Source organism: Petromyzon marinus, chromosome 74 (assembly GCF_048934315.1).
Source record: "Petromyzon marinus isolate PM22_M1 ecotype Great Lakes invasive population chromosome 74, UKy_Petmar_22M1.pri1.0, whole genome shotgun sequence".
NCBI classification, from domain to species: domain Eukaryota; kingdom Metazoa; phylum Chordata; class Hyperoartia; order Petromyzontiformes; family Petromyzontidae; genus Petromyzon; species Petromyzon marinus.
The window spans coordinates 7,552,498-7,579,644 of NC_133740.1; the positions used below are offsets into that span (position 1 = coordinate 7,552,498).

General features: G+C 50.8%; 2 protein-coding genes across 7 annotated transcripts in view; one reads left to right on the plus strand and one right to left on the minus strand.

The window, feature by feature from the left end:
* The window catches only part of SPTAN1 (spectrin alpha, non-erythrocytic 1), a 119,844-nt gene extending 119,349 nt beyond the window's left edge, over window positions 1-495 (minus strand). For 4 of the 6 annotated variants that reach the window (XM_076056047.1, XM_076056045.1, XM_076056046.1 and 1 more), the window contains exon 1: window positions 197-494. The gene's annotated coding sequence lies outside the window, so the exon portion shown is untranslated. Of the gene's footprint in view, window positions 1-196 lie in introns of all 6 variants that reach the window. The other 2 variants (XM_076056043.1, XM_076056041.1) reach the window with 1 other exon arrangement.
* Window positions 496-12,553: 12,058 nt separating this feature from the next.
* LOC116937072 (uncharacterized) overlaps window positions 12,554-27,147 on the plus strand; it is a 28,360-nt gene continuing 13,766 nt past the window's right edge. The window contains exons 1-2 of the mRNA XM_076056057.1: window positions 12,554-12,705; window positions 20,662-20,811. Of these exons, the coding sequence (XP_075912172.1) occupies window positions 20,713-20,811 (99 nt within the window). The 5' untranslated portion in view covers window positions 12,554-12,705; window positions 20,662-20,712. The remainder of the gene's footprint in view (window positions 12,706-20,661; window positions 20,812-27,147) is intronic.

Here is a 27,147-nt window from a genome sequence, read left to right on the forward strand (position 1 = left end):
GGGTAGGTGGGTGGTTGGGTGGGTAGGTGGGTGGGTGGATGGGCAAGCACAAACCAACACACGCGCGGCCGCCTGTGTCTCCCTTAGTGGCGATACGGAAACACGCGGCACCCCAAAGGGGGGGGGGGGGTCTTGAATCCCGCCGGAACCACCACCACGACCCCCGCTTAGCGAAGAAGCCGCGCACCCCGCTCACCTCTTCACTGGGGTCTCTTCGCTGGGGTCTCTCCGCTGGGGTTTCTCCGCTGGGGTCTCTCCGCTGGGGTTTCTCCGCTGGGATCTCTCCGCTGGGGTCTCTCCGCTGGGGTCTTGCCGAGGGGATCTCTGACGTCTCCACTGGAGTCTCTGGCGTCTCCACTGGGGTCTCTGCCGAGGGGATCTCTGGGGCTGTGGGGGTCTCTCTACCGCTCTCTGGGTCGCGCTCTCCGCACGGGGCGTCTCCCTCAAGGTCGGGTCTCGTGATGACGTCACCTTACGGCGGTGAAGAGACGGCGCGTTGACGTTATCTCCGCGGAAAAGGCGGGACGGGAGCGCGGAAACGTCACCCGCTCGAATTCACTGCGCGAATGGGGAGGGAGAACGGCGCGATGACGTCACCTCCACAGTGTAAGAAGGCGAGACGGGCGCGGTGACGTCACGTCCACCGCGCGAACCCAGGCGGTGTGGCAGCGTGATGACGTCTATAGCGTTGAATTCGTCAGGCGGCGGGTAGCGTGATGACGTCTCTACCGTTGAATACGTCAGGCGGCGGGTAGCGTGATGACGTCCCTGACGTTGAATTCGTCAGGCGGCGTGTAGCGTGATGACGTCGATACTGTTGAATTCGTCGGGTGGCGGGTAGTGTGATGACGTCTTCGCCGTTGATTTCGTCGGGTAGCGTGGTGACGTCACTGCCGTTGAATTAGTCGGACGGCGGGTAGCGTCATGACGTCACCGCCGTTGAATTGGTCGGGCGGTGGGTAGCGTGATGACGTTGCCGCCACCGTGACGGCATGAGAGGGGGGCAGCCTTAAATGTCCACTTGATGATGACGATAAACCAAATTTTGATTTAAAGCTTTCGTGACTGAAGGGAAACAATAAAATAATAAATATATATATATAAAACTATAAAAAATTCTCACGACGTTTCGACCATTACACAAACGGTCATCATCAGGTGTGAAAACCAACGGCAAGAAACATTTGAAATGTGAGAATTTTTTTATTGTTTGATATATTTTATTATTTTATTGTTTCCCTTCAACGTGACTTTGACGATAAACCACTTCGTTTGTGATAGCCAAGGGTCGCTTCTGAAAGAGAAGCTAATTAGCTCAGTGGGTTTTACCTTATTCTTGGTTCTTTCGGTAAAGTCACGTAGAAGGCAAACAATAAAATAATACAAATATAAAACAATACAATTTGTGAGAATTTTATTGCGAGAATTTTATTGTTTTATATTTTTATTTTATTGTTTCCCTTCCACGTGACTTTACCGAAAGAACTAAGAATAATAAAAAAATATTATTTTATTGTGAGATAAAAACACAGCGTTGTTTTCGTCTCATTTGTATATTTTATCAAGTGACTTGTGTTTTTGTTGTTGTGACGTTCTCACCGCGTGCCCCCTACTGGACGTCTGTGAAAAAGAGCTTCATAGCTTATCGGATTCCTCCCACGATAAATAAACGTTCCGATTCTCGGTGTACTGACGTCGTCCCTTACTGAATGCACGGGGCGAGGAGGGGGTGGGGGGCAGCGCGGTGACGTCACGTCAACAGTGAACGGGGTGGGGCGAGGCGATGTGACGTCACCACCGCTACGGTTTTCGTTGAGCCTGAGAGGAGGATGACGTCATCTTCCCCTTCCCTCGAACTTCGAAATAAAAAATTCAGTGACGTTTATTTGTTTGTCTCTTTCGATCGCTCGGATGGGGAGAGGGGCGGGTTTTGGCGATCTAAAAAGCCGATAATAATTATATTACAATTATTTTTGTTTTAAAATAAAAAAAAATCCGCCTCGCGACCGAGGCGGCGCGACGCCCCGAGCGCTCACGGAAATTACCGAAGCTCTTTCGAGGGGGGGAGAATGACGTCATCGCGCGAGCCGGAATTTTTTTCCAGAACAAAAAATATTGTGACGTCACCGGCGGCGCCAACCGCCGTTGCCGCGAAATGGCCGTCGGTTGATTTCTTAAGTTGGGGGTGGGGTGGGTGAGGAAGGGGTACCCCCCCTCCCTCTCCTTTGCTCAGGGCTCGGGGGTCCTCTGGCTCGGGGGTCCCCTGGCTCGGGGGTCCTCTGGGCTCGGGGGGTCCTCTGGCTCGTGGGGGTCCTCTGGCTCGGGGGTCCTCTGGCTCGGGGTCCCCTGGCTCCGGGGGGTCCTCTGGCTCGGGGGTCCTCTGGCTCGTGGGGGTCCTCTGGCTCGGGGTCCCCTGACTCGGGGGGTCCTCTGGCTCGGGGGGGGGGGTCCTCTGGGCTCGGGGGTCCTCTGGCTCGGGGGGGGTCCTCTGGGCTCGGGGGGGTCCTCTGGGCTCGGGGGTCCTCTGGCTCGGGGGGGTCCTCTGGGCTCGGGTGTCCTCTGGGCTCGGGGGTCCTCTGGCTCGGGGGGGTCCTCTGGGCTCGGGGGGGGGGTCCTCTGACTCGGGGGGGGGTCCTCTGGGCTCGGGGGTCTACTTGGTCAGGATTAGGGGTCCCTTCCTTAAGGGGGTCCTCTTTGGCTAGGGGTCCCTTTGGTCGGGGTTAGGGAGCTTCCCCCTATGGTCATGAACAGGGGGTCTCTTACTGGTGAGGAGGGGTCCCCCTCTTGTCCCCCCACCCCCCGGCTGTCGCAAGGCGCCACGTGTGAAATAACACGGGCGGCGGTGGTGGTGGAGGGGAGCGGTGGGACAGCGATCAGCGCACTGCAGCTACAAACCCGGCGACCCGAGTTCGATTCCCGCTCACGGCCAACACCCGTGACGATTATCTGAACAGGTCCTGGGCCTCCCCTAGGTCGACTCAGCCTCAAACGAGTAACCTGGTGTAGCGTAGTTAAACATCGCCACTGGGGGGGAGACAAAGGCGGCCGGGCGTGGTTGCTGGCCACCCACCCCCCTCCGTGTGCCTCCACAGTGCCGGTAGCCTTCACAGATGCTGCTCGCTAACAGCACTTGCCCCCACAGTCTGTCACAGGCTACACGGGGGATCTTTGTCTTTTCGGTGGTGGTGGCGGTGGTTGTTGTGGAGGTGGCGGTGGTTGTTGTGGAGGTGGTGGTGGTTGTTGTGGTGGTGGTGGTTGTTGTGGTGGTGGTGGTTGTTGTGGTGGTGGTTGTTGTGGTGGTGGTGGTTGTTGTGGTGGTGGTGGTTGTTGTTGTGGTGGTTGTTGTTGTGGTGGTGGTGGCTCTGGACGGTTTGTAGATGGCGGCAGATAGCGGACGGCAGCGCTCAGCGGCTCGGTCCGTCGAGACCTCCTCGTGGGGGAGGAACCCCGACACACAGAGCCCCCACCCCCGCACCACGAGGGGGACCCCCCCCCTTTACGGACCCCCACATGAGCTGATGAACCGGGGGAGGACAGTTACCTCCCTGCTGCGGGTGGTGGTGGTCACGGTGGCTAGGAGATGTTAACTACCTCGCCTGGTATACAGGAGGTCGTGGGTTCCATCCCGACCCTGACGATGCCTGCTGCTGCTGTATATTTGGAGTCTACGTGTCTCTCTCATCATCATCACGGTGGCTAGGAGATGTTAACTACCTCGCCTGGTATACAGGAGGTGATGAACCGGGGGAGGACAGTTACCTCCCTGCTGCGGGTGGTGGTGTTCACGGTGGCTAGGAGATGTTAACTACCTCGCCTGGTATACAGGAGGTCGTGGGTGGGTTTGATCCCGACCCTGACGATGCCTGCTGCTGCTGCTGTATATTTGGAGTCTGCGTGTATCTCTCTCTCTCTCATCATCATCACGGTGGCTAGGAGATGTTGACTACCTGGCCTGGTGTGCAGGAGGTCGTGGGTTCCATCCCGACCCTGACGATGCCTGCTGCTGTATATTTGGAGTCTGCGTCTCTCACCATCATCACGGTGGTTAGGATATATTAACTACCTCGCCTGGTATACAGGAGGTCGTGGGTTCCATCCCGACCCTGACGATGCCTGCTGCTGCTGTATATTTGGAGTCTACGTGTCTCTCTCATCATCATCACGGTGGCTAGGAGATGTTAACTACCTCGCCTGGTATACAGGAGGTCGTGGGTGGGTTTGATCCCGACCCTGACGATGCCTGCTGCTGCTGCTGTATATTTGGAGTCTGCGTGTATCTCTCTCTCATCATCATCACGGTGGCTAGGAGATGTTGACTACCTCGCCTGGTCTACAAGAGGTCGTGGGTTCCATCCCGACTCTGACGACGCCTGCTGCTGCTGCTTTTGATTTGGAGTCTGCGTCTCTCTCTCATCATCATCATGGTGGCTAGGAGATGTTGACTACCTCGCCTGGTATACAGGAGGTCGTGGGTTCGATCCCGACCCTGACGCCTGCTGCTGCTGCTGTAAATTTGGAGTCTGCGTCTCTCTCTCTCATCATCATCACGGTGGCTAGGAGATGTTAACTACTTCGCCTGGTCTACAGGAGGTCGTGGGTTCGATCCCGACCCTGACGACGCCTGCTGCTGCTGCTGTAGATTTGGAGTCTGCGTCGCTCTCTCATCATCATCACGGTGGCTAGGAGATGTTAACTACCTCGCCTGGTGTGCAGGAGGTCGTGGGTTCGATCCCGACCCTGACGATGCCTGCTGCTGCTATAGATTTGGAGTCTGCGTCTCTCTCTTATCATCATCACGGTGGCTATGAGATCTTAACCACCTCGCCCGGTCTACAGGAGGTCGTGGGTTCCATTCCGACCCTGACGCCTGCTGCTGCTGCTGTAGATTTGGAGTCTGCATCTCTCTCTCTCATCATCACGGTGGCTAGGAGATGTTAACTACCTCGCCTGGTCTACAGGAGGTCGTGGGTTCGATCCCGACCCTGACGATGCCTGCTGCTGCTGTAGATTTGGAGTCTGCGTCTCTCATCATCATCACGGTGGCGAGGAGATGTTAACTACCTCGCCTGGTATACAGGAGGTCGTGGGTTCCATCCCGACCCTGACGACGCCTGCTGCTGCTGCTGTAGATTTGGAGTCTGCGTCTCTCTCTCTCTCATCATCATCACGGTGGCTAGGAGATGTTGACTACCTCGCCTGGTATACAAGAGGTCGTGGGTTCGATCCCGACCTTGACGATGCCTGCTGCTGCTGTAGATTTGGAGTCTGCGTCTCTCTCCCCATGGTCACGTGATTTTGTTTCCTCGTCCTCCGCGCATTCCCCCTCTACATTTGTACAGCTCAGTGGGCTTTACCTGGTAAGGGGCCGTCCATAAATGACGTCACGCACCTGGGGGGGGGGGGTCAGACATTTGTGACGATGTGTGACGAGGGGGGTGGGCGGTTTGAGAAATGTGACGTCACATCAAAATGCGCAACTTTCAATAAGTATAGACAACACGTTCTACTTAAATAGACTTTTTAATAAATGTTTTCTCCTACAACATCAGAGTGCAGCGGCACATTAAATACGCACTACAATGACAATAGTTTAAAGGGATTTGAAGCATGTTTGATTATTATTTTTGGGGGGGGGGGGGCAGAGCTTTGTGACGTCATATTTTAGGGGGTGGGGTCTGACTTTTGTGACGTCGTGTGACATGGGGGGGGTCAAAAATCGTCCAAAATCGCGTGACGTCATTTATGGACGGCCCCTAAAATAAAAGTTTAGTTTCAGTATGGGTCTCTATGGGTCTCTGATTGTGTCTCTGTGTGGGTCTCTATGAGTCTCTATGAGTCTTTATGGGTCTCTGGGTCTCTGATTGTGTCTCTGTGTGGGTCTCTATGGGTCTGTATGAGTCTCTATGGGTCTCTATGAGTCTCTATGGGTCTCTGTGGGTCTCTATGAGTCTCTATGGGTCTCTATGAGTCTCTATGGGTCTCTATGAGTCGCTATGGGTCTCTATGGGTCTCTATGAGTCTCTATGGGTCTCTATGAGTCTCTATGCGTCTCTATGAGTCTCTGATTGTGTCTCTGTGTGGGTCTCTATGAGTCTCTATGGGTCTCTATGAGTCTCTATGGGTCTCTATGAGTCTCTGATTGTGTCTTTGTGTGGGTCTCTATGAGTCTATATGGGTCTCTATGAGTCTCTATGGGTCTCTATGGGTCTCTATGAGTCTCCATGGGTCTCTATAGGTCTCTATGAGTCTCTATGGGTCTCTATGGGTCTCTATGAGTCTCTATGAGTCTCTATGGGTCTCTATGAGTCTATATGGGTCTCTATGAGTCTCTGATTGTGTCTCTGTGTGGGTCTCTATGGGTCTCCATGAGTCTCTGTGGGTCTCTATGAGTCTCTATGGGTCTCTGATTGTGTCTCTATGGGTCTCTATGAGTCTCTATGGGTCTCTATGGGTCCCTATGAGTCTCCATGGGTCTCTATGAGTCTATATGGGTCTCTATGAGTCTCTATGGGTCTCTATGGGTCTCTATGAGTCTCCATGGGTCTCTATGAGTCTATATGTGTCTCTATGGGTCTCCATGGGTCTCTATGAGTCTATATGGGTCTCTATGGGTCTCTATGAGTCTCCATGGGTCTCTATGAGTCTATATGGGTCTCTATGAGTCTCTATGAGTCTCTATGGGTCTCTATGAGTCTCTATGGGTCGGTCTCTATGGGTCTCTGATTGTGTCTCTGTGTGGGTCTATATGGGTCTGTATGAGTCTCTATGGGTCTCTATGAGTCTCTATGGGTCTCTGTGGGTCTTTATGAGTCTCTATGGGTCTCTGTGAGTCTCTATGAGTCTCTATGGGCCTCTATGAGTCTCTATGGGTCTCTGATTGTGTCTCTGTGTGGGTCTGTATGGGTCTCTGTGAGTCTCTATGGGTCTCTATGGGTCTCTATGAGTCTCTGATTGTGTCTCTGTGTGGGTCTCTATGAGTCTATATGGGTCTCTATGGGTCTCTATGAGTCTCTGATTGTGTCTCTGTGTGAGTCTCTATGAGTCTCTATGGGTCTCTACGAGTCTCTATGGGTCTCTATGGGTCTCTATGAGTCTCTCTGGGTCTCTATGAGTCTCTGAGTCCCTATGGGTCTCTATGGGACTCTATGAGTCTCTGATTGTGTCTCTGTGTGGGTCTCTATGAGTCTCTATGGGTCTCTATGGGTCTCTATGAGTCTCTCTGGGTCTCTATGGGTCTCTATGGGTCTCTATGAGTCTATATGGGTCTATATGGGTCTCTTTGAGCCTCTGGGTCTCTATGGGTCTCTATGAGTCTCTATGAGTCTGTATGGGTCTCTATGGGTCTCTATGGGTCTCTATGAGTCTCCGTGGGTCTCTATGAGTCTCTATGAGTCTGTAAAATACACAATGCGATGAGAAGCCAATGGGTTGAGTTGTCATTTGTGATAGCGAGGGTCCGCTTCTGAAAAATAAGATAATAGTTCAGTGGGGGCCGTGCACCTAGCCTGGCACAGCAATCAACCCATGGTACCTGGGCCTGTCCCTTAACCTGCACCTAGACTGGCACAGTCAATCCATGATACCTGGGTCTGTCCCGTGAACTTCTGCACCTAGCCTGTCACAGCAGTCAACCCGTAACACGTGGGTCTGTTCCGTGACCTCCTGCACCTAGCCTGGCACAGCAGTCAACCCATAGACACCTGGGTCTATCCCGTGACCTCCTGCACCTAGCCTGGCATAGCAGTCAACCCATAACACGTGGGTCTGTTCTGTGACCTCCTGCACATAGCCTGGCACATCAGTCAACCCATAGACAACTGGGTCTGTCCCGTGACCTCCTGCACCTAGCTTGGCACAGTCAACCCATTGTACCTGGGTCTGTCCCGTGACCTCCTGCACCTAGCCTGGCACAGCAGCCAACCCATGGTACCTGGGTCTGTCCCGTGACCTCCTGCACCTAGCCTGGCACAGTCAACCCATGGTACCTGGGTCTGTCCCGTGACCTCCTGCACCTAGCCTGGCACAGCAGTCAACCCATAACACCTGGGTCTGTCCCGTGACCTCCTGCACCTAGCCTAGCACAGCAGTCAACCCATGGTACCTGGGTCTGTCCCGTGACCTCCTGCATCTAGCCTGGTACAGTCAACCCATGGCACTTGGGTCTGTCCCGTGACCTCCTGCACCTAGCCTGGCACAGCAGTCAACTCATGGTACCTGGGTCTGTCCCGTGACCACCTACACCTAGCCTGGTACAGTCAACCCATGGTACCTGGGTCTGTCCCGTGACCTCCTGCACCTAGCCTGGCACAGCAGTCAACTCATGGTACCTGGGTCTGTCCCGTGACCACCTACACCTAGCCTGGTACAGTCAACCCATGGTACCTGGGTCTGTCCCGTGACCTCCTGCACCTAGCCTGGCACAGCAGTCAACCTATGGTACCTGGGTCTGTCCCGTGACCTCCTGCACCTAGCCTGGCACAGTCAACCCATGGTACCTGGGTCTGTCCCGTAAACTTCTGCACCTAGCCTGGCACAGCAGTCAACCCATAGACACCTGGGTCTGTCCCGTGACCTCCTGCACCTAGCCTGGCACAGCAGTCAACCCATAATACCTAGGTCTGTCCCGTGACCTCCTGCACCTAGCCTGATACAGCAGTCAACCCATGGTACCTGGGTCTGTCCCGTGACCTCCTGCACCTAGCCTGGTACAGTCAACCCATGGTACCTGGGTCTGTCCCGTGACCTCCTACACCTAGCCTGGCACAGCCGTCAACCCATAGACACCTGGGTCTGTCCCGTGACCTCCTACACCTAGCCTGGCACAGCCAGTCAACCCATAGACACCTGGGTCTGTCCCGTGACCTCCTGCACCTAGGCTGGCACAGCAGTCAACCCATAGACACCTGGGTCTGTCCCGTGACCTCCTGCACCTAGGCTGGCACACAACGCGCGCGCCCTGGGTGATGTCCCAGCCGCTTCTTGTCGAAACGGCGGGCTGCTGCTGTTGATGACGAGGGGTGGGCTGCCCTCTGCTGCCCAGACCACCTGTAACAACCGTGCCCACGTGTTCTCTCCATTGAGGGCCTGGGTAATCCGATGGCAAATCCACTCCTGTACGATACAAATATTTATTTTTAAATTCCATCGCTGAGCTCTCTTTCAGAAGCGATCACAACAAAAAGTGACCGCGGCTCAACGCAGTGGCTTATTATCATCATCACGTGGAAATTTATAGCAGCCAAATACTATAAACGTGTGTTTCTAGACTCGTAGAGACCCATAGAGACCCATACAGACCCACAGAGATCCATACTCAAAGACCCATAAAGACCCACAGAGACCCATAGAGACCCATACAGACCCACAGAGATCCATACTCAAAGACCCATAAAGACCCACAGAGACCCATAGAGACCCATAAAGACCCACAGAGACACACTCAGAAACCCAGAGACCCACAGAGACCCATAGATCCACAGAGACCCATAGAGACTCACAAAGACCCACAGAGACCCATACTCAGAGACCCACAGAGACCCATACAGACCCACAGAGACCCATACAGACCCACAGCGATCCATACAGACCCACAGAGACCCATAGCGACCCATACAGACCCACAGAGACCCATAAAGACCCACAGAGACCCATAGATACCCATAAAGACCCACAGAGACACACTCAGGGACCCAGAGACCCACAGAGACCCACAGAGACCCATACTCAGAGACCCATACAGACCCACAGAGACCCAGAGACCCATACAGACCTACAGAGACCCATACAGACCCATACAGACCCACAGAGACCCATAGAGACCCATATAGACCCACAGAGACCCATAGAGACCCATACAGACCTACAGAGACACACGCAGAGAAACAAGAGACCCACAGAGACCCACAGAGACCCATACAGACCCACAGAGACCCATACTCATCGAGACCCATACTCATCGAGATCCATACTAAAACTAAACTGTTTTTATTTGACCAGGATCACAAAAATTACCGCAGCTCAATGAAAGTGGCGAATCATCGTCACCATCCTCACCCATGGACCCACAGAGATCCATAGAGACCCACAGAGACCAGTACTCATAGAGACACATAGACCCACAGAGACCCATACTCATAGAGACCCACAGAGACCGATGCTCATAGAGACCCACAGAAACCAATACTCAAAGAGACACATAGACACCCATAGAGACCCACAGAAATCAGTACTCACAGAGACCCATAGACCCACAGAGACCCATGCTCATACAGACCCACAGAAACCAGTACTCATAGAGACCCATAGACACCCATAGAGACCCACAGAGACCCATGCTCATACAGACCCACAGAAACCAGTACTCATAGAGACCCATAGACACCCATAGAGACCCACAAATACCCACAGAGACCCATGCTCATAGAGACCCACATAAACCGGTACTCATAGGGACACATAGAGACCCACAGAGACCCATGCTCACAGAGACCCACACTCATAGAGACCCACAGAGACCCATACTCATAGAGACCCACAGAGACCCATGTTCATAGAGACCCACAGAAACCGGTACTCACAGAGACCCATAGACACCCATAGAGACCCACAGATACCCACAGATACCCACAGAGACCCATGCTCATAGAAACCCACAGAAACCAGTACTCATAGAGACCCATAGACACCCACAGAGACCCACAGAGACCCATGCTCATAGAGACCCACAAAAACCAGTACTCATAGAGACCCATAGACACCCATAGAGACCCACAGATACCCACAGAGACCCATGCTAAAACGAAACTTTTATTGTTACCAGGTAAAGGCGCTTTGAGCTGTGTATCAGCTCTTTTTCAGAAGCAACCCCAGGCTATGACAAATGAAAGCTCAACCAAGTGGATTGTCATCACCATGTGGAACTTCGTAGCAGAAGCCAAATACACTAAGCGCGTGTTCGACGTTGATTCTGAATGTGGAGGAGAAATCCGGAGGACCCGGAGACAAATCCACGCGACCACGGGGAAGAGACACGCAGAGTCCAAATATACACCAGCAGCAGCAGGCATCGTCAGGGTCGGGATCGAACCCACGACCTCCTGTATACCTGGCGAGGTAGTCAACATCTCCTAACCACCGTGATGATGATGAGAGAGAGAAACGCAGACTCCAAATATACAGCAGCAGCAGCAGGCATCGTCAGGGTCGGGATCGAACGCACGACCTCCTGTAGAGCAGGCGAGGTAGTCAACATCTCCTAGCCACCGTGATGATGATGAGAGACACGCAGACTCCAAATATACAGCAGCAGCAGGCATCGTCAGGGTCGGAATCGAACCCACGACCTCCTGTATACCTGGCGAGGTAGTCAACATCTCCTAGCCACCGTGATGATGATGAGAGAGAGAGAGACGCAGACTCCAAATATATAGCAGCAGCAGGCATCGTCAGGGTCGGGATCGAACCCCCGACCTCCTGTGCACCAGGCGAGGTAGTTAACATATCCTAGCCACCGTGATGATGATGAGAAAGAGACATGCAGACTCCAAATGTAAAACAGGCATCGTCAGGGCCGGGGTCAAACCCACGACCTCCTGCATACCAGGCGAGTTACTCAACATCGCCTAGCCACCGTGATGATGATGAGAGAGAGAGAGAGACGCAGACTCCAACTAAACAGCAGCAGCAGGCGTCGTCAGGGTCGGGATCGAACCCACGACCCCCTGCATACCAGGCGAGGTAGATAACATCTCATAGCCACCGTGATGATGATGATGAGAGAGAGACGCAGACTCCAACTAAACAGCAGCAGCAGCAAGCGTCGTCAGGGTCGGGATCGAACCCACGACCTCCTGCATACCAGGCGAGGTAGTCAACATCTCATAGCCACCGTGATGATGATGAGAGAGAGACGCAGACTCCAACTAAACAGCAGCAGCAGCAGGCATCGTCAGGGTCGGGATCGAACCCACGACCTCCTGCATACCAGGCGAGATAGATAACATCTCATAGCCACCGTGATGATGATGATGAGAGAGAGACGCAGACTCCAACTAAACAGCAGCAGCAGCAGGCATCGTCAGGGTCGGGATCGAACCCACGACCTCCTGCATACCAGGCGAGGTAGATAACATCTCATAGCCTTCGTGATGATGATGATGATGAGAGAGAGACGCAGACTCCAACTAAACAGCAGCAGCAGGCGTCCTCAGGGTCGGGATCGAACCCACGACCTCCTGCATACCAGGCGAGGTAGATAACATCTCATAGCCTTCGTGATGATGATGATGATGAGAGAGAGACGCAGACTCCAACTAAACAGCAGCAGCAGGCGTCCTCAGGGTCGGGATCGAACCCACGACCTCCTGCATACCAGGCGAGGTAGATAACATCTCATAGCCACCGTGGCGCTCGTGTCGTTGGGGGAACAATGCGAGGGAGAGATCGAGCGAGCGATGTTGACACTGGAGGAGGAGGAGGAGGAAGAGAGGGAGGGGGGAGGAGGGAGGGAGGGGGGAGGGAGGGAGGGGGGAGGAGGTCTGCTTCCCGTGGCTGAGCGAGAGGAATTTGGGTGCCCCTCCACCCCTCCCGCTACCCCACCCCGAGGAGCGGGGAGAGACCGCGGGGATAGACGGACACAGCGGCGGCGGCGGCGACCCCCACAGAAGACCCCAAGAGAACCCCATCGGTACGGAGAGAGAGAGACAGGTGAGGGGGGAGAGAGGGGGCCAGGTGAGGAAAGAGAGAGGGGGCCAGGTGAGGGTAGAGGGGGGTCCAGGTGAGGGGAGAGAGGGGACCAGGTGAGGGTAGAGAGGGGGACAGGTGAGGGTAGAGAGGGGTCCAGGTGAGGGTAGAGAGGGGACCAGGTGAGGGTAGAGAGGGGGACAGGTGAGGGTAGAGAGGGGACCAGGTGAGGGTAGAGAGGGGTCCAGGTGAGGGGAGAGAGGGGACCAGGTGAGGGTAGAGAGGGGGACAGGTGAGGGTAGAGAGGAGTCCAGGTGAGGGTAGAGAGGGGCCCAGGTGAGGGTAGAGAGGGGGACAGGTGAGGGTAGAGAGGGGACCAGGTGAGGGTAGAGGGGGGTCCAGGTGAGGGGAGAGAGGGGACCAGGTGAGGGTAGAGAGGGAGCCAGGTGAGGGTAGAGAGGGGGACAGGTGAGGGTAGAGAGGGGACCAGGTGAGGGTAGAGAGGGGACCAGGTGAGGGTAGAGAGGGGGACAGGTGAGGGGAGAGAGGGGGACAGGTGAGGGGAGAGAGGGGGACAGGTGAGGGTAGAGAGGGGGCCAGGTGAGGGTAGAGAGGGGACCAGGTGAGGGTAGAGAGGGGACCAGGTGAGGGTAGAGAGGGGGACAGGTGAGGGGAGAGAGGGGGCCAGGTGAGTGGAGAGAGGGGACCAGGTGAGGGTAGAGAGGGGGCCAGGTGAGGGTAGAGAGGGGACCAGGTGAGGGTAGAGAGGGGACCAGGTGAGGGGAGAGAGGGGACCAGGTGAGGGTAGAGAGGGGTCCAGGTGAGAGGAGAGAGGGGGACAGGTGAGGGTAGAGAGGGGGACCAGGTGAGGGTAGAGAGGGGGCCAGGTGAGGGGAGAGAGGGGGCCAGGTGAGGGTAGAGAGGGGGTCAGGTGAGGGTAGAGAGGGGGACAGGTGAGGGGAGAGAGGGGACCAGGTGAGGGAAGAGAGGGGACCAGGTGAGGGTAGAGAGGGGACCAGGTGAGGGTAGAGAGGGGGACAGGTGAGGGTAGAGAGGGGGCCAGGTGAGGGTAGAGAGGGGGACAGGTGAGGGTAGAGAGGGGACCAGGTGAGGGTAGAGAGGGGACCAGGTGAGGGTAGAGAGGGGGACCAGGTGAGTGTAGAGAGGGGACCAGGTGAGGGTAGAGAGGGGACCAGGTGAGGGTAGAGAGGGGGACCAGGTGAGGGTAGAGAGGGGGCCAGGTGAATGGAGAGAGGGGACCAGGTGAGTGGAGAGAGGGGACCAAGTGAGGGTAGAGAGGGGACCAGGTGAGGGTAGAGAGGGGGACAGGTGAGGGTAGAGAGGGGGACAGGTGAGGGTAGAGAGGGGGCCAGGTGAGGGTAGAGAGGGGGCCAGGTGAGGGTAGAGAGGGGACCAGGTGAGCGGAGATGGGGCTATGATGGAGCTGTAATGGAGCTATGATGGGGCTATGATGGAGCTATAATGGGGCTATGATGGAGCTGTGATGGAGCTGTGATGGAGCTATGATGGGGCTATGATGGAGCTATGATGGAGCTGTGATGGGGCTGTAATGGAGCTATGATGGAGCTGCAATGGAGCTATGATGGAGCTATGATGGAGCTATGATGGAGCTATAATAGAGCTATGACGGGGCTCTGATGGAGCTATGATGGGGCTCTGATGGAACTATGATAGAGCTATGATGGAGCTGTGAAGGAGCTGTGATGGAGCTATGATGGGGCTATAATGGGGCTGTAATGGAGCTATGATGGAGCTGTAATCGAGCTGTGATGGAGCTATGATGGAGCTATAATGACGCTGTGATGGAGCTGTGATGGAGCTATCATGGAGCTGTGATGGGGCTCTGATGGAGCTATGATGGAGCTGTGATTGGGCTCTGATGGAGCTGTAATGGAGCTGTAATGGAGGTGTGATGGAGCTGTGATGGAGCTATGATGGAGCTATAATGACGCTGTGATGGAGCTGTGATGGAGCTATGATGGAGCTGTGATGGAGCTGTGATGGAGCTCTGATGGAGCTGTGATGGAGCTGTAATGGAGTTATGATGGAGCTATGATGGAGTTGTGATGGAGCTGTGATGGAGCTCTGATGTAGCTGTGATGGAGCTGTAATGGAGCTATGATGTAGCTATAATGACGCTGTGATGGAGCTGTGATGGAGCTGTGATGGGGCTATGATGGAGCTGTGATGGAGCTATGATGGAGCTGTGATGGAGCTCTGATGGAGCTGTGATGGACCTATGATGGGGCTATGATGGAGCTGTGATGGGGCTATGATGGAGCTGTAATGAAGCTGCGATGGAGCTGTAATGGAGCTATGATGGGGCTATGATGGAGCTGTGATGGAGCTATGATGGAGCTGTGATGAAGCTGTGATGGGGCTGTGATGGAGCTATGATGGAGCTGTAATGGAGCTGTGATGGAGCTGAGATGGGCTACAGGGGCCACATTCCTCGCGTTTCCCCGGGACTTGCAGAGCGTTGGGGGGGGTGGGACATTCCTGACCTCCTTCCTCCACCCCCACACCAACAACGCGTGATGGGGATGGTCGGGGTGATGACCGTGGTGGTGGTGGTGGTGATGGTCTCGGTGATGGTCGTGGTGATGGCCGTGGTGATGGCCGTGGTGGTGGTGATGGTCTCGGTTATGGTCGTGGTGATGGCCGTGGTGGTGATGGTCTCGGTGATGGCCGTGGTGGTGGTGGTGGTGGTGATGGTCTCGGTGATGGCTGTGGTGGTGGTGGTCTCGGTGATGGCCGTGGTGGTGGTTATGGTATCGGTGATGGTCGTGGTGATGGCCGTGGTGATGGGGATGGTCGTGGTGATGGCCGTGGTGATGGTGATGGTCTCGGTGATGGCCGTGGTGGTGGTGATGGTCTCGGTGATGGCCGTGGTGGTGGTGGTGGTTGTGGTGGTGGTGGTGGTCTCGGTGATGGCCATGGTGGTGGTGATGGTCTCGGTGATTGCCGTGGTGGTGGTGGTGATGGTCGTGGTGATGGCCGTGGTGGTGTTGGTCTCGGTGATGGCCGTGGTGGTGGTGATGGTCGTGGTGATGGCCGTGGTGGTGGTGATGGTCGTGGTGATGGCCGTGGTGGTGTTGGTCTCGGTGATGGCCGTGGTGGTGGTGATGGTCGTGGTGATGGCCGTGGTGGTGGTGATGGTCGTGGTGATGGCCGTGATGGTGGTGGTGGTCTCGGTGATGGCCGTGGTGGTGGTGATGGTCTCGGTGATGGCCGTGGTGGTAGTGATGGCCGTGGTGGTAGTGATGGTCGTGGCGGTGATGGGGGTGATCGTGACGAGATGAGTAGTGATGTTGGCGGTGGTGATGGTTACGCCAATTATGGTGGTTGTCATTATGTTGGTGATGATGGGGTTGGCCATGGTGGTTGTGATTATGATGATGATGGTGATGATGGAGTTGGCGATGGTGGTTGTGATTATGATGGTGATGATGGAGTTGGCGATGGTGGTTGTGATTATGGTGGCGATTCTGCAATGATGATGTTGGTGATATATTCATGATGGTGGTAGCGGTGATGTTAGTAATGTTAGTGAAAGTGATGAAGGTGGTAGTGGTGGTGATGATGATGATGATGTTGCTGATGGTGACAATGGTTTGTGATGAACCCGACAACACAGAAAGCACACCCACACAAAAGACAAAGATCCCCCCCGTATAGCCTCAACAGACTGTTGGGCCAAGTGCTGTTAGCGAGCAGCACCTATGAAGGCTACCGGCACTGTGGCACACGAGGGGGTGGGTTTGCCAGCACCCCGCCCGGCCGCCTTTGTCTCCCTCGTGGCGACGTTTACGACACACCGCACTGGGTGACTCATTTGAGGCCGAGTCGACCTCGGGGAGGCCGTGCGCGGGAATCGAACTCGGGTAGCCGGGGTTCGACACCGACACATGAGGGTGACACACTCTGAGACACCACAACGACCAAGAGCCTGCATGAAGCTTCTTGTAGGCCCTAGGCCGCTTCTGTTTAGTAGATCCTTCAGTGATAATTCTCTACAGTTGGTACTGCTGCCCCATGTCACTGCCTCTACCGCCGATGCCACTCCGCTTGGTTCACGCGGTACTCTCTTTGGTACTTTCTACCGGTTGGTAGGGTCAGGTGAAGGTTCTTGTAGGCCCTAGGCGCTTCTGTTTAGTAGATCCTTCAGTGATAACTTCCCAACAGATGATTACTGCTGCCCCATTTCCCTGCCTCTACCGCCGATGCCACGCCGCTTGGTTCACGCGGTACTCTCTTTGGTACTTTCTACCGGTTGGTAGGGTCAGGTGAAGGTTCTTGTAGGCCCTAGGCGCTTCTGTTTAGTTGATCCTTCAGTGACAACTTCCCAACAGATGGTTACTGCTGCCCCATGTCACTACAACTACCGCTGATGCCACTCCGCTTGGTTCACGCGGTACTCTCTTTGGTACTTTCTACCGGTTGGTAGGGTCAGGTGAAGGTTCTTGTAGGCCCTAGGCGCTTCTGTTTAGTAGATCCTTCAGTGATAACTTCCCAACAGATGGTTACTGCTGCCCCATTTCACTGCCTCTACCGCCGATGCCACTCTGCTTGGTTCACGCGGTACTCTCTTTGGTACTTTCTACCGGTTGGTAGGGTCAGGTGAAGGTTCTTGTAGGCCCTAGGCGCTTCTATTTCGTAGGCCTGCAGTGATAACCTTTGGTGACTGCTGCCCCATTGTACTTACTATCACCGCTGTCAATCCGCTTGTTTCACACGTGGCACTTTCGTCCAGCCTAGATGCCGTTACTTCTGACACGTTCCATTATTATTTAGTCTGTGGTGCTCATTCGATGGGGGGGGGGGGGGGGACGTGCGGTGTGGCGCAGATAAGCAGAGTTAATTTGAAATAATTGCAAAAATAAATTTGTTGCAATGTAAAAATGTCAAAAAGTTCAACTCCTGTTGTTCATTTCTCTCTCCTTATGATTCCGTATATACACTGTGCACTACCCTTTTGCTATATATATACATATATTTATTCTAGAGGAGATCTTGGTTTCATGTTTTGTCATACAAACAACAAATAGCATGGTAAATACATTCGGAAGCCCTTTAATTTTCGGTAGGCCCTAGGCACTGTCAATGCCTAGTGTGGCCTATTGGATAATACGGCTCTGGTGGATGGGTGAACGAGTGGCTGGGTGAATGAGTGGGTGGGTGAATGAGTGCGTGAGTGAGTGGGTGAGTGAGTGGGTGGGTGAATGAGTGGGTGGGTGAATGAGTGGGTGGGTGAATGAGTGGGTGGGTGAATGAGTGCGTGAGTACGTGCATGAGTGAGTGGGTGGGTAAATGAGTGGGTGGGTGAATGAGTGGGTGAGTGGGTGAGTGAGTGGGTGGGTGAATGAGTGGGTGGGTGAATGAGTACGTGAGTGGGTGAGTGAGTGGGTGGGTGAATGAGTGGGTGGGTGAATGAGTGGGTGGGTGAATGAGTGGGTGAATGAGTGGGTGGGTGGATTAGTGGGTGGGTGAATGAGTGGGTGGGTGAATGAGTGCGTGAGTGGCTGAGTGAGTGAATGGGTGAATGAGTGCGTGAGTGGCTGAGTGAGTGAATGGGTGAATGAGTGTGTGAGTGGGTGAGTGAGTGAGTGGGTGAGTGAGTGAGTGGGTGAATAAGTGTGTGAGTAGGCCCTAGGGCACGTGCCTACTGTTGCCTATTGGATAACAGGGCTCTGGCGAGTGGGTGAATGAGTGGGTGGGTGAATGAGTGCGTGAGTGGGTGAGTGAATGCGTGAGTGAATGGGTGAATGAGTAGGTGGGTGAGTGAATGCGTGAGTGAATGGGTGGGTGGGTGAGTGAATGCGTGAGTGAGTGGGTGTGTGAATGAGTGGGTGGGTGAATGAGTGAGTGGGTGAGTGGGTGGGTGAATGAGTGCGTGAGTGGGTGAATGAGTGGGTGGGTGAATGAGTGTGTGAGTGGGTGAGTGAGTGGCTGGGTGAATGAGTGGGTGGGTGAATGAGTGCGTGAGTGGGTTTATGAGTGGGTGGGTGAATGAGTGTGTGAGTAGGCCCTAGGGCACAGTGCCTACTGTGGCCCATGAAGCTCTTTATTCACAGACGTCCACCACACGTCCCGGTGGGGCTCAGGATGTCTGTCCCCTGGTCCAGTGTCCCCGTGTCTCCCTCAAAGCGTGTGTGTGTAAATAATCGCCGTGCGGGCAATGGGCGGGGGCTACCTGAGCAAATGGGCGGGGCTACGTGAGCAGTGGGCGGAGCTACTTGAATAGTTGGCGGGGGGTGGGGTTAAGCCAACAGTGGGCGGGGCTAACTGAGCAACAACGGCGTTACATATTCCTGGTTCTTTCGGTAAAGTCACCACGTAGAAGGGAAACAATAAAATAATACAAATATAAAACAATAAAATTATCACGACGTTTTGACTGCAACACAAGCAATCATCATCAGGTGTGAAAACCACGGCAAGAATTTTTTGAAAGAAGTGGCGTTTTTTTAACGTTAGCACCACGGAGAGCGATTTGACAGTTTATTCAGATGGACGAGTCCATCTATGTTCGGAAAAGAGGAGGGGGGGGAGTCGAAAATAATGGATGCGGTCTGAAAGCCACCGTAAGCGTGATCAATCAATTAAGACCCGAAATGGTTTATCAAATCCTTCCAATGATTGCTAAGCCAGAATCCATCTTCTCGGTTGAAAATTTTCTCCGTGTTTGTATATGTGGATAGCCTCATGAACGAATCTCTCATGGTAGCCAGATGGCTTGCAGAGAACCTCTGTCTTGGAGAAGTCAATGTCATGTGAGCCTACTGAATTATAACAGTGATATGCCACGGCCGAGGTGTTGGTCCTACCGTGTTTTAGGTCTGCTTTGTGTTCACAGATGCGGTCCGAGACATGTCGTTTGGTTTCTCCAATGTAACTGCTACCACAGAGGCAACTTAGTTTGTAGACACCAGGGTACTGTTATGTCCGGAATCACATCTTTTACAGACGAAACCAGATCACGGATTTTATGTAGTGTGTTGAATCGGACCTGGATCTTGTGTTTATTCAAGATTTTGGAGATCTTTATTGTGATCCTCGCAATGTAGGGTAAAGTGATGGTTTTGAATGGCTCCTCAAGAGGGTCCTTCTTCATGGTTTGAGTGATAGCTTTGCGTATTGTGTAGTCGGAGTAACCATTAGCCTTAAGAGCTTGGTGTACGTGCTTGACTTCACTGGCTATGTGTTCCTGGTCGGATATGCATTGGGCTCTATGGTGCAGAGTCTTGATGAGGGAATTCTTCTGGGATGAATGGTGGTGGGAATCCGGTTACAGGTAAGCATCCGTATGGGTAGCTTTCCTGTAGACAGAGTGGCTCATTGAACCATCAGGTCTCTTTTTTATTAGAACATCCAAAAAAGGTAGCTTGCCATCTTTTTCGACTTCCATGGTAAATCTGATGGCTGGGTGTATGGAATTGATGTGGTCGAGGAATTGGTCTAGAGCAGGCCGGCCATGTGGCCAGATGCCAGATGACAAAAGTGTCATCTGGCCCTGGCGGGGGGGGGGTGGTCAGACATTTGTGACGATGTGTGACGAGGGAGGGGGGGTTGAGAAATGTGACATCACATCAAAATGCGGAACTTTATAAATAAATATAGACAACACGTTTTACTTAAATAGACTTTTTAATAAATGTTTTCTCCTACAACATCAGAGCGCAGCACCACATTAAATACGCACTACTACAATGACAATAGTTTAAAGCGATTTGAAGCATGTTTTTTTTTGGGGGGGGGGGGCAGAGCTTTGTGACGTCATATTCGAGGGGGGGGTCTGACTTTTTGTGACGCCGCGTGACGAAGGGAGGGGGGGGTCAAAAATCGTCCAAAATCGCGTGACGTAATTCATGGACGGCCCCCAATGTGGCGAGCACCCAACACAAGGCTCTTGATAATTCCGCACGATGCATTGTCTATTGTTGTTGTTGTGAACCCCAGCCAGGGAGTCACCGCAGCCGCTGCAGTGCCGCTGGTCGGGAGGTTGTGGCGATGGAGCCGGGGGACGTGCTCGCCTGCATGGCGGCGCTGGAGGCGCGCGTGCGGGCACGGGGAGAGGCCCTCTCCAGGCTGCGCGTCTACCTGGGAGAGGTAGAGAGGGATCCCCCCTTCCCCCCCCCTTCCCCCGCTCCCCCTGCCACGGGACCCCCTCAGTACCCGTCACGGGATCCCTATGGGACCCCCCCCCCCCCACACACACCCCTACAGACCCCCACAGGACCCCGATCACGTGAACTCCGATCATTCTTGCAGCAGCAGCAGCAGCGACTTCTGGCTGAGCCATCGAAACGAAGATGGTGGTCACCGTATCGTCATCGTCATTGTCATTATCATCATCGTCGTTATCGTCATCATCAGTCATCATCGTCGTCATCGTCGTCATCATCGTCATCATCGTCGTCATTGGCGTCATCGTCATCATCGTCGTCATCGTCATCGTCGTTATCGTTGTTATCGTCGTCATCGTCATCAATCGTCGTCATCGTCGTCATTGTCGTCATCATCGTTATCGTCGTCATCGTCGTCATCGTCATCATCGTCATCATCGTCATCATCGTCGTCATCATCATCATTGTTATCGTCGTCATTGTCATCAATCGTCGTCATCGTCGTCATCATCGTTATCGTCGTCATCGTCGTCATCGTCATCAACGTCATCATCGTCGTCATCGTCGTCGTCATCATCGTTATCGTCGTCATCGTCGTCATCGTCATCATCGTCGTCGTTATCGTCGTCGTCGTCATCATCATTATCGTCGTCATCGTCGTCATCGTCGTCGTCATCATCATCATTGTCATCGTCGTAATCGTCGTCATCATCGCCATCGCCGAGCAGCACTTTCAGATTACCGCTGCTTCTGCGGCCGTCTGGAACGTTCTTCTCCTTCCGATAGATAATTATAGGAAGCCGCTGTGGGAGCTATGCTGCACTATTAAATCATCGTCGAGATTGGCAAACTCATTTCTTTAGAACTGCTTGCTGTTGCTGGGTTAAATTTGTTGCCATTCCACCCACACCTCTGATTAGCGTGGTTGGGTATGTACGGTGCGAAAGAAGTTTATACATACACTCCACTATATACTACACACTACATACTACACTACCCACACGACGCTATACACTACACTACTATACACTACGTTATACACTCCACACTAAGCTATACACTACAATACACTACTATATACCTGCTCTATTGTACTATACACTATGGTATATACTGCACTATAGACTACACATATACACTACACCACTATACACTACACCACTATACACTACTATACACTACTGTACACTAGACTACTATACACTACGTTATACACTCCACACTACACTATACACTACAATACACTACCATATACTGCTCTACTGTACTATACACTATGGTATACACTGCACTATACACTACACCGATACAGTACACTACTATACAGTACACCACTACACACTACTATACACTACATCACTATAAAGTACACTACTATGCACTACACTATACACGACACTACTATACACTACACTACTATACACTACACTATACACTACACTATACTCTACATTACTATACACTACACTATACTCTACACTACTATACACTACATCACTATACAGTACACTACTATACACCACACTACTATACTATACACTACACCACTATACACTACATCACTATACACTACATCACTATACAGTACACTACTATACACTACACCTATACACTACACTACTATACACTACACTACTATACACTACACTACTATACACTCCACTATTATACACTCCACTATTATACACTACACTATTATACACTACACCACTATACACTACACTACTATACACTACACCACTATACACTACACCACTATACTACTATACACTGCACCACTAAACACTACACTACTATACACTACACTACTATACACTCCACTATTATACACTACACTATTATACACTACACTACTATAAACTACACCACTATACACTACACTACTATACACTACACAACTATACACCACACCACTATACACTACACTACTATACACTACACTATTATACACTACTACACACTACTATACACTACACTATACACTACTATACACTACACTATACAATACACCACTATACTACTATACACTACACTACTATACACTACACTATTATACACACCACTATTAAACACTACACCACTATACACTACACTATTATACAGTACACAACTATAAACTACACTATTATACACACCACTATACACTACACCACTATACACTACACCACTATACAGTACTATCTAAAACGAATTTGTTTAGAACTGTTTGTTGTTGTTGTGTGTTTAGTTTGTTGTCCTTCCCCTGCACCTCCGATTAGCAACGATTGGCTACGTACGGCGCGGCCATACACTTCATTATTATACACTACTATACACTACACTATACACTACACTACTATACCTTACACTATACACTACACTATACACTACACTATACACTACATTACTATACACTACATTACTATACACTACACTATACACTACTATACACTACTATACACTACATTACTATATACTACACTATACAATATACTATACACTACACTACTATACCCTACACTATACACTACACTATACACTACTATACCCTACTATACACTACTATATACTACACTATACACTATTATACACTACTATACACTACTATACACTACACTATACACTACATTACTATACACTACTATACACTACTATACACTACACTATACACTACACTATACACTACTATACCCTACTATACACTACTATATACTACACTATACACTATTATACACTACTATACACTACTATACACTACACTATACACTACATTACTATACACTACTATACACTACTATACACTACACTATACACTACACTACTATACACTACACCATACACTACACTATACACTACACTACTATACACTACACTACTATACACTACACTATACACTACTATACTATACACTACACTATACACTACACTATACACTACACTACATTACTATATACTACACTATACACTACTATACACTACTATACACTACACTATACACTACATTACTATACACTATACACTACTATACACTACATTACTATACACTATACAATACTATACACTACTATACACTACTATACATTACACTATACACTACATTACTATACACTACTATACACTCTGATATACACTATACACTACTATACACTACACTATTATACACTCTGATATACACTATACACAACACCACTATACACGACACACGCTATACACTACATTATTATACACTGCTATACACTACACTATACACTACACTATACACTACTCTACACTCTGATATACACTACAGTGAGGGAAAAAAAGTATTTGATCCCCTGCTGATTTTGTACGTTTTCCCACTGACAAAGAAATGATCAGTCTATAATTTTAATGGTAGGTTTTATTTGAACAGTGAGAGACAGAATAACAACAACAAAATCCAGAAAAACGCATGTCAAAAATGTTATAAATTGATTTGCATTTTAATGAGGGAAATAAGTATTTGACCCCCTCTCAATCAGAAAGATTTCTGGCTCCCAGGTGTCTTTTATACAGGTAACGAGCTGAGATTAGGAGCACACTCTTAAAGGGAGTGCTCCTAATCTCAGCCTGTTACCTGTATAAAAGACACCTGTCCACAGAAGCAATCAATCAATCAGATTCCAAGCTCTCCACCATGGCCAAGACCAAAGAGCTCTCCAAGGATGTCAGGGACAAGATTGTAGACCTACACAAGGCTGGAATGGGCTACACGACCATTGCCAAGCAGCTTGGTGAGAAGGTGACAACAAGTTGGTGCGATTATTCGCAAATGGAAGAAACACAAAAGAACTGTCAATCTCCCTCTGCCTGGGGCTCCATGCAAGATCTCACCTCGTGGAGTTGCAATGATCATGAGAACGGTGAGGAATCAGCCCAGAACTACACAGGAGGATCTTGTCAATGATCTCAAGGCAGCTGGGACCATAGTCACCAAGAAAACAATTGGTAACACACTACGCCGTGAAGGACTGAAATTCTGCAGCGCCCGCAAGGTCCCCCTGCTCAAGAAAGCGCATATACATGCCCGTCTGAAGTTTGCCAATGAACATCTGAATGATTCAGAGGACGACTGGGCGAAAGTGAAAGTGTTGTGGTCAGATGAGACCAAAATGGAGCTCTTTGGCATCAACTCAACTCGCCGTGTTTGGAGGAGGAGGAATGCTGCCTATGATCCCAAGAACACCATCCCCACCGTCAAACATGGAGGTGGAAACATTATGCTTTGGGGGTGTTTTTCTGCTAAGGGGACAGGACAACTTCACCGCATCAAAGGGACGATGGACGGGGCCATGTACCGTCAAATCTTGGGTGAGAACCTCCTTTCCTCAGCCAGGGCATTGAAAACGGGTCGTGGATGGGTATTCCAGCATGACAATGACCCAAAACACACGGCCTAGGCAACAAAGGAGTGGCTCAAGAAGAAGCACATTAAGGTCCTGGAGTGGCCTAGCCAGTCTCCAAACCTTAATCCCATAGAAAATCTGTGGAGGGAGCTGAAGGTTCGAGTTGCCAAACGTCAGCCTCGAAACCTTAATGACTTGGAGAAGATCTGCAAAGAAGAGTAGGACAAAATCCTTCCTGAGATGTGTGCAAACCTGGTGGCCAACTAATAGAAACGTCTGACCTCTGTGATTGCCAACAAGGGTTTTGCCACCAAGTACTAAGTCATGTTTTGCAGAGGGGTCAAATACTTATTTCTCTCATTAAAATGCAAATTAATTTATAACATTTTTGACATGCGTTTCTCTGGATTTTGTTGTTGTTATTCTGTCTCTCACTGTTCAAATAAACTTACCATTAAAATTATAGACTGATCATTTCTTTGTCAGTGGGAAACCGAACTATACACTGATATACACTATACACTACACACACTACGCTATACACTACATTATTATACACTACATTATTATACACTACTATACACTACATTATACACGACTATACACTCTGATATATACTATACACTACACACACTATGATACACACTACACTATACACTACATTATTATACACTACATTATTATACACTACTATACACTACATTATACACGACTATACACTCTGATATACACTATACACTACACACACTACGATATACACTACACTATACACTACATTAGTATACACTACACTATACACGACACCACTACACTAGATCGCATACGTATTTCTTCACAACCGCTTGTTGTTGTTGTGTGTTATTCAGAATAAACGTTTTTGAGTGAGATCGCGTTATTTATAAATGTGTCGTAACCCTCCACCACCCGACAAGGCCAATCAGTAAAAAAAAAGTGTCACGTTGACAAAAGACAAAAAAATAGTTCACTGCTTTAGCCCACCGGTGTGTTGAAGAGCGAATCCACAACATTTACAAGTTTTGAGTACGACTTTTCGCTGGTTATTAACATCCAGCATCATCGGGCAAATTCGCCAGAGCACACCTGCGGGCTAAAGTAGTGTGAACTATTTTGTCTTTTGTCAACGTGACACAGTTTTTTTACTGATTGGCCGTGTCGGGTGGCGGAGGGTTACGACACATTTATAAATAACGCCATCTAACCCAAAAAAACCCTTTATTATGAATAATACTGCGGGTTTTTCGGGGGCGCCATAGGCCATAGGCGTCCCCGAACAACCATTTACGACATTTGGCCAGGAATGTCACGAAAAAAAATGCACACATGAACGACACATTCACGCAAGCACCCGATGCTCCATCTTGAAGTTTTAAAATGAAACATATTTTGAATTGTATTGTTTTCAATTAGATAAAGCTTATATCATTTTACATCTGGAATATTTAATTGAAAACGGACATTTCTTGGTGAATGTCCCCTCGTCGTTAAGTAGATGGCCTTCTACATCACTAGACCTCCTTTGCCAGTACCAAAATGCAATAATAGGGTTTTTCCCCCTTTTTTCTGGCAACAAAACTGAAACCTTTATACGAAGATTCATGTTTACTGCATTAACCACAATGCCTTGCAGTCAAGATGCAAAAAAAAAATGCATTGTCCTTGAAACTGATTGGTCCACACCAAGGGACGGCTTTCTTTTGAGCCTCGACCCAATTGGTGCTCGACCAGAGGACGCCAAAAGGCGTCGAGCACCAATTGGGTCGAGGCTCAAAAGAAAGCCGTCCTTTGGTGTGGACCAATCAGTTTCAAGGACAATGCCACGTATATATTATCATAGTATGTGTTTTGTTTGCATTTTGACTGCAGGTATTGTGGTTAATGCAGTAAACATGAATCCCCTTGTCAAAAGGTTTCAGTTTTGTTGCCAGAAAAAGGGGGAAAAACCCCTATTATTATTA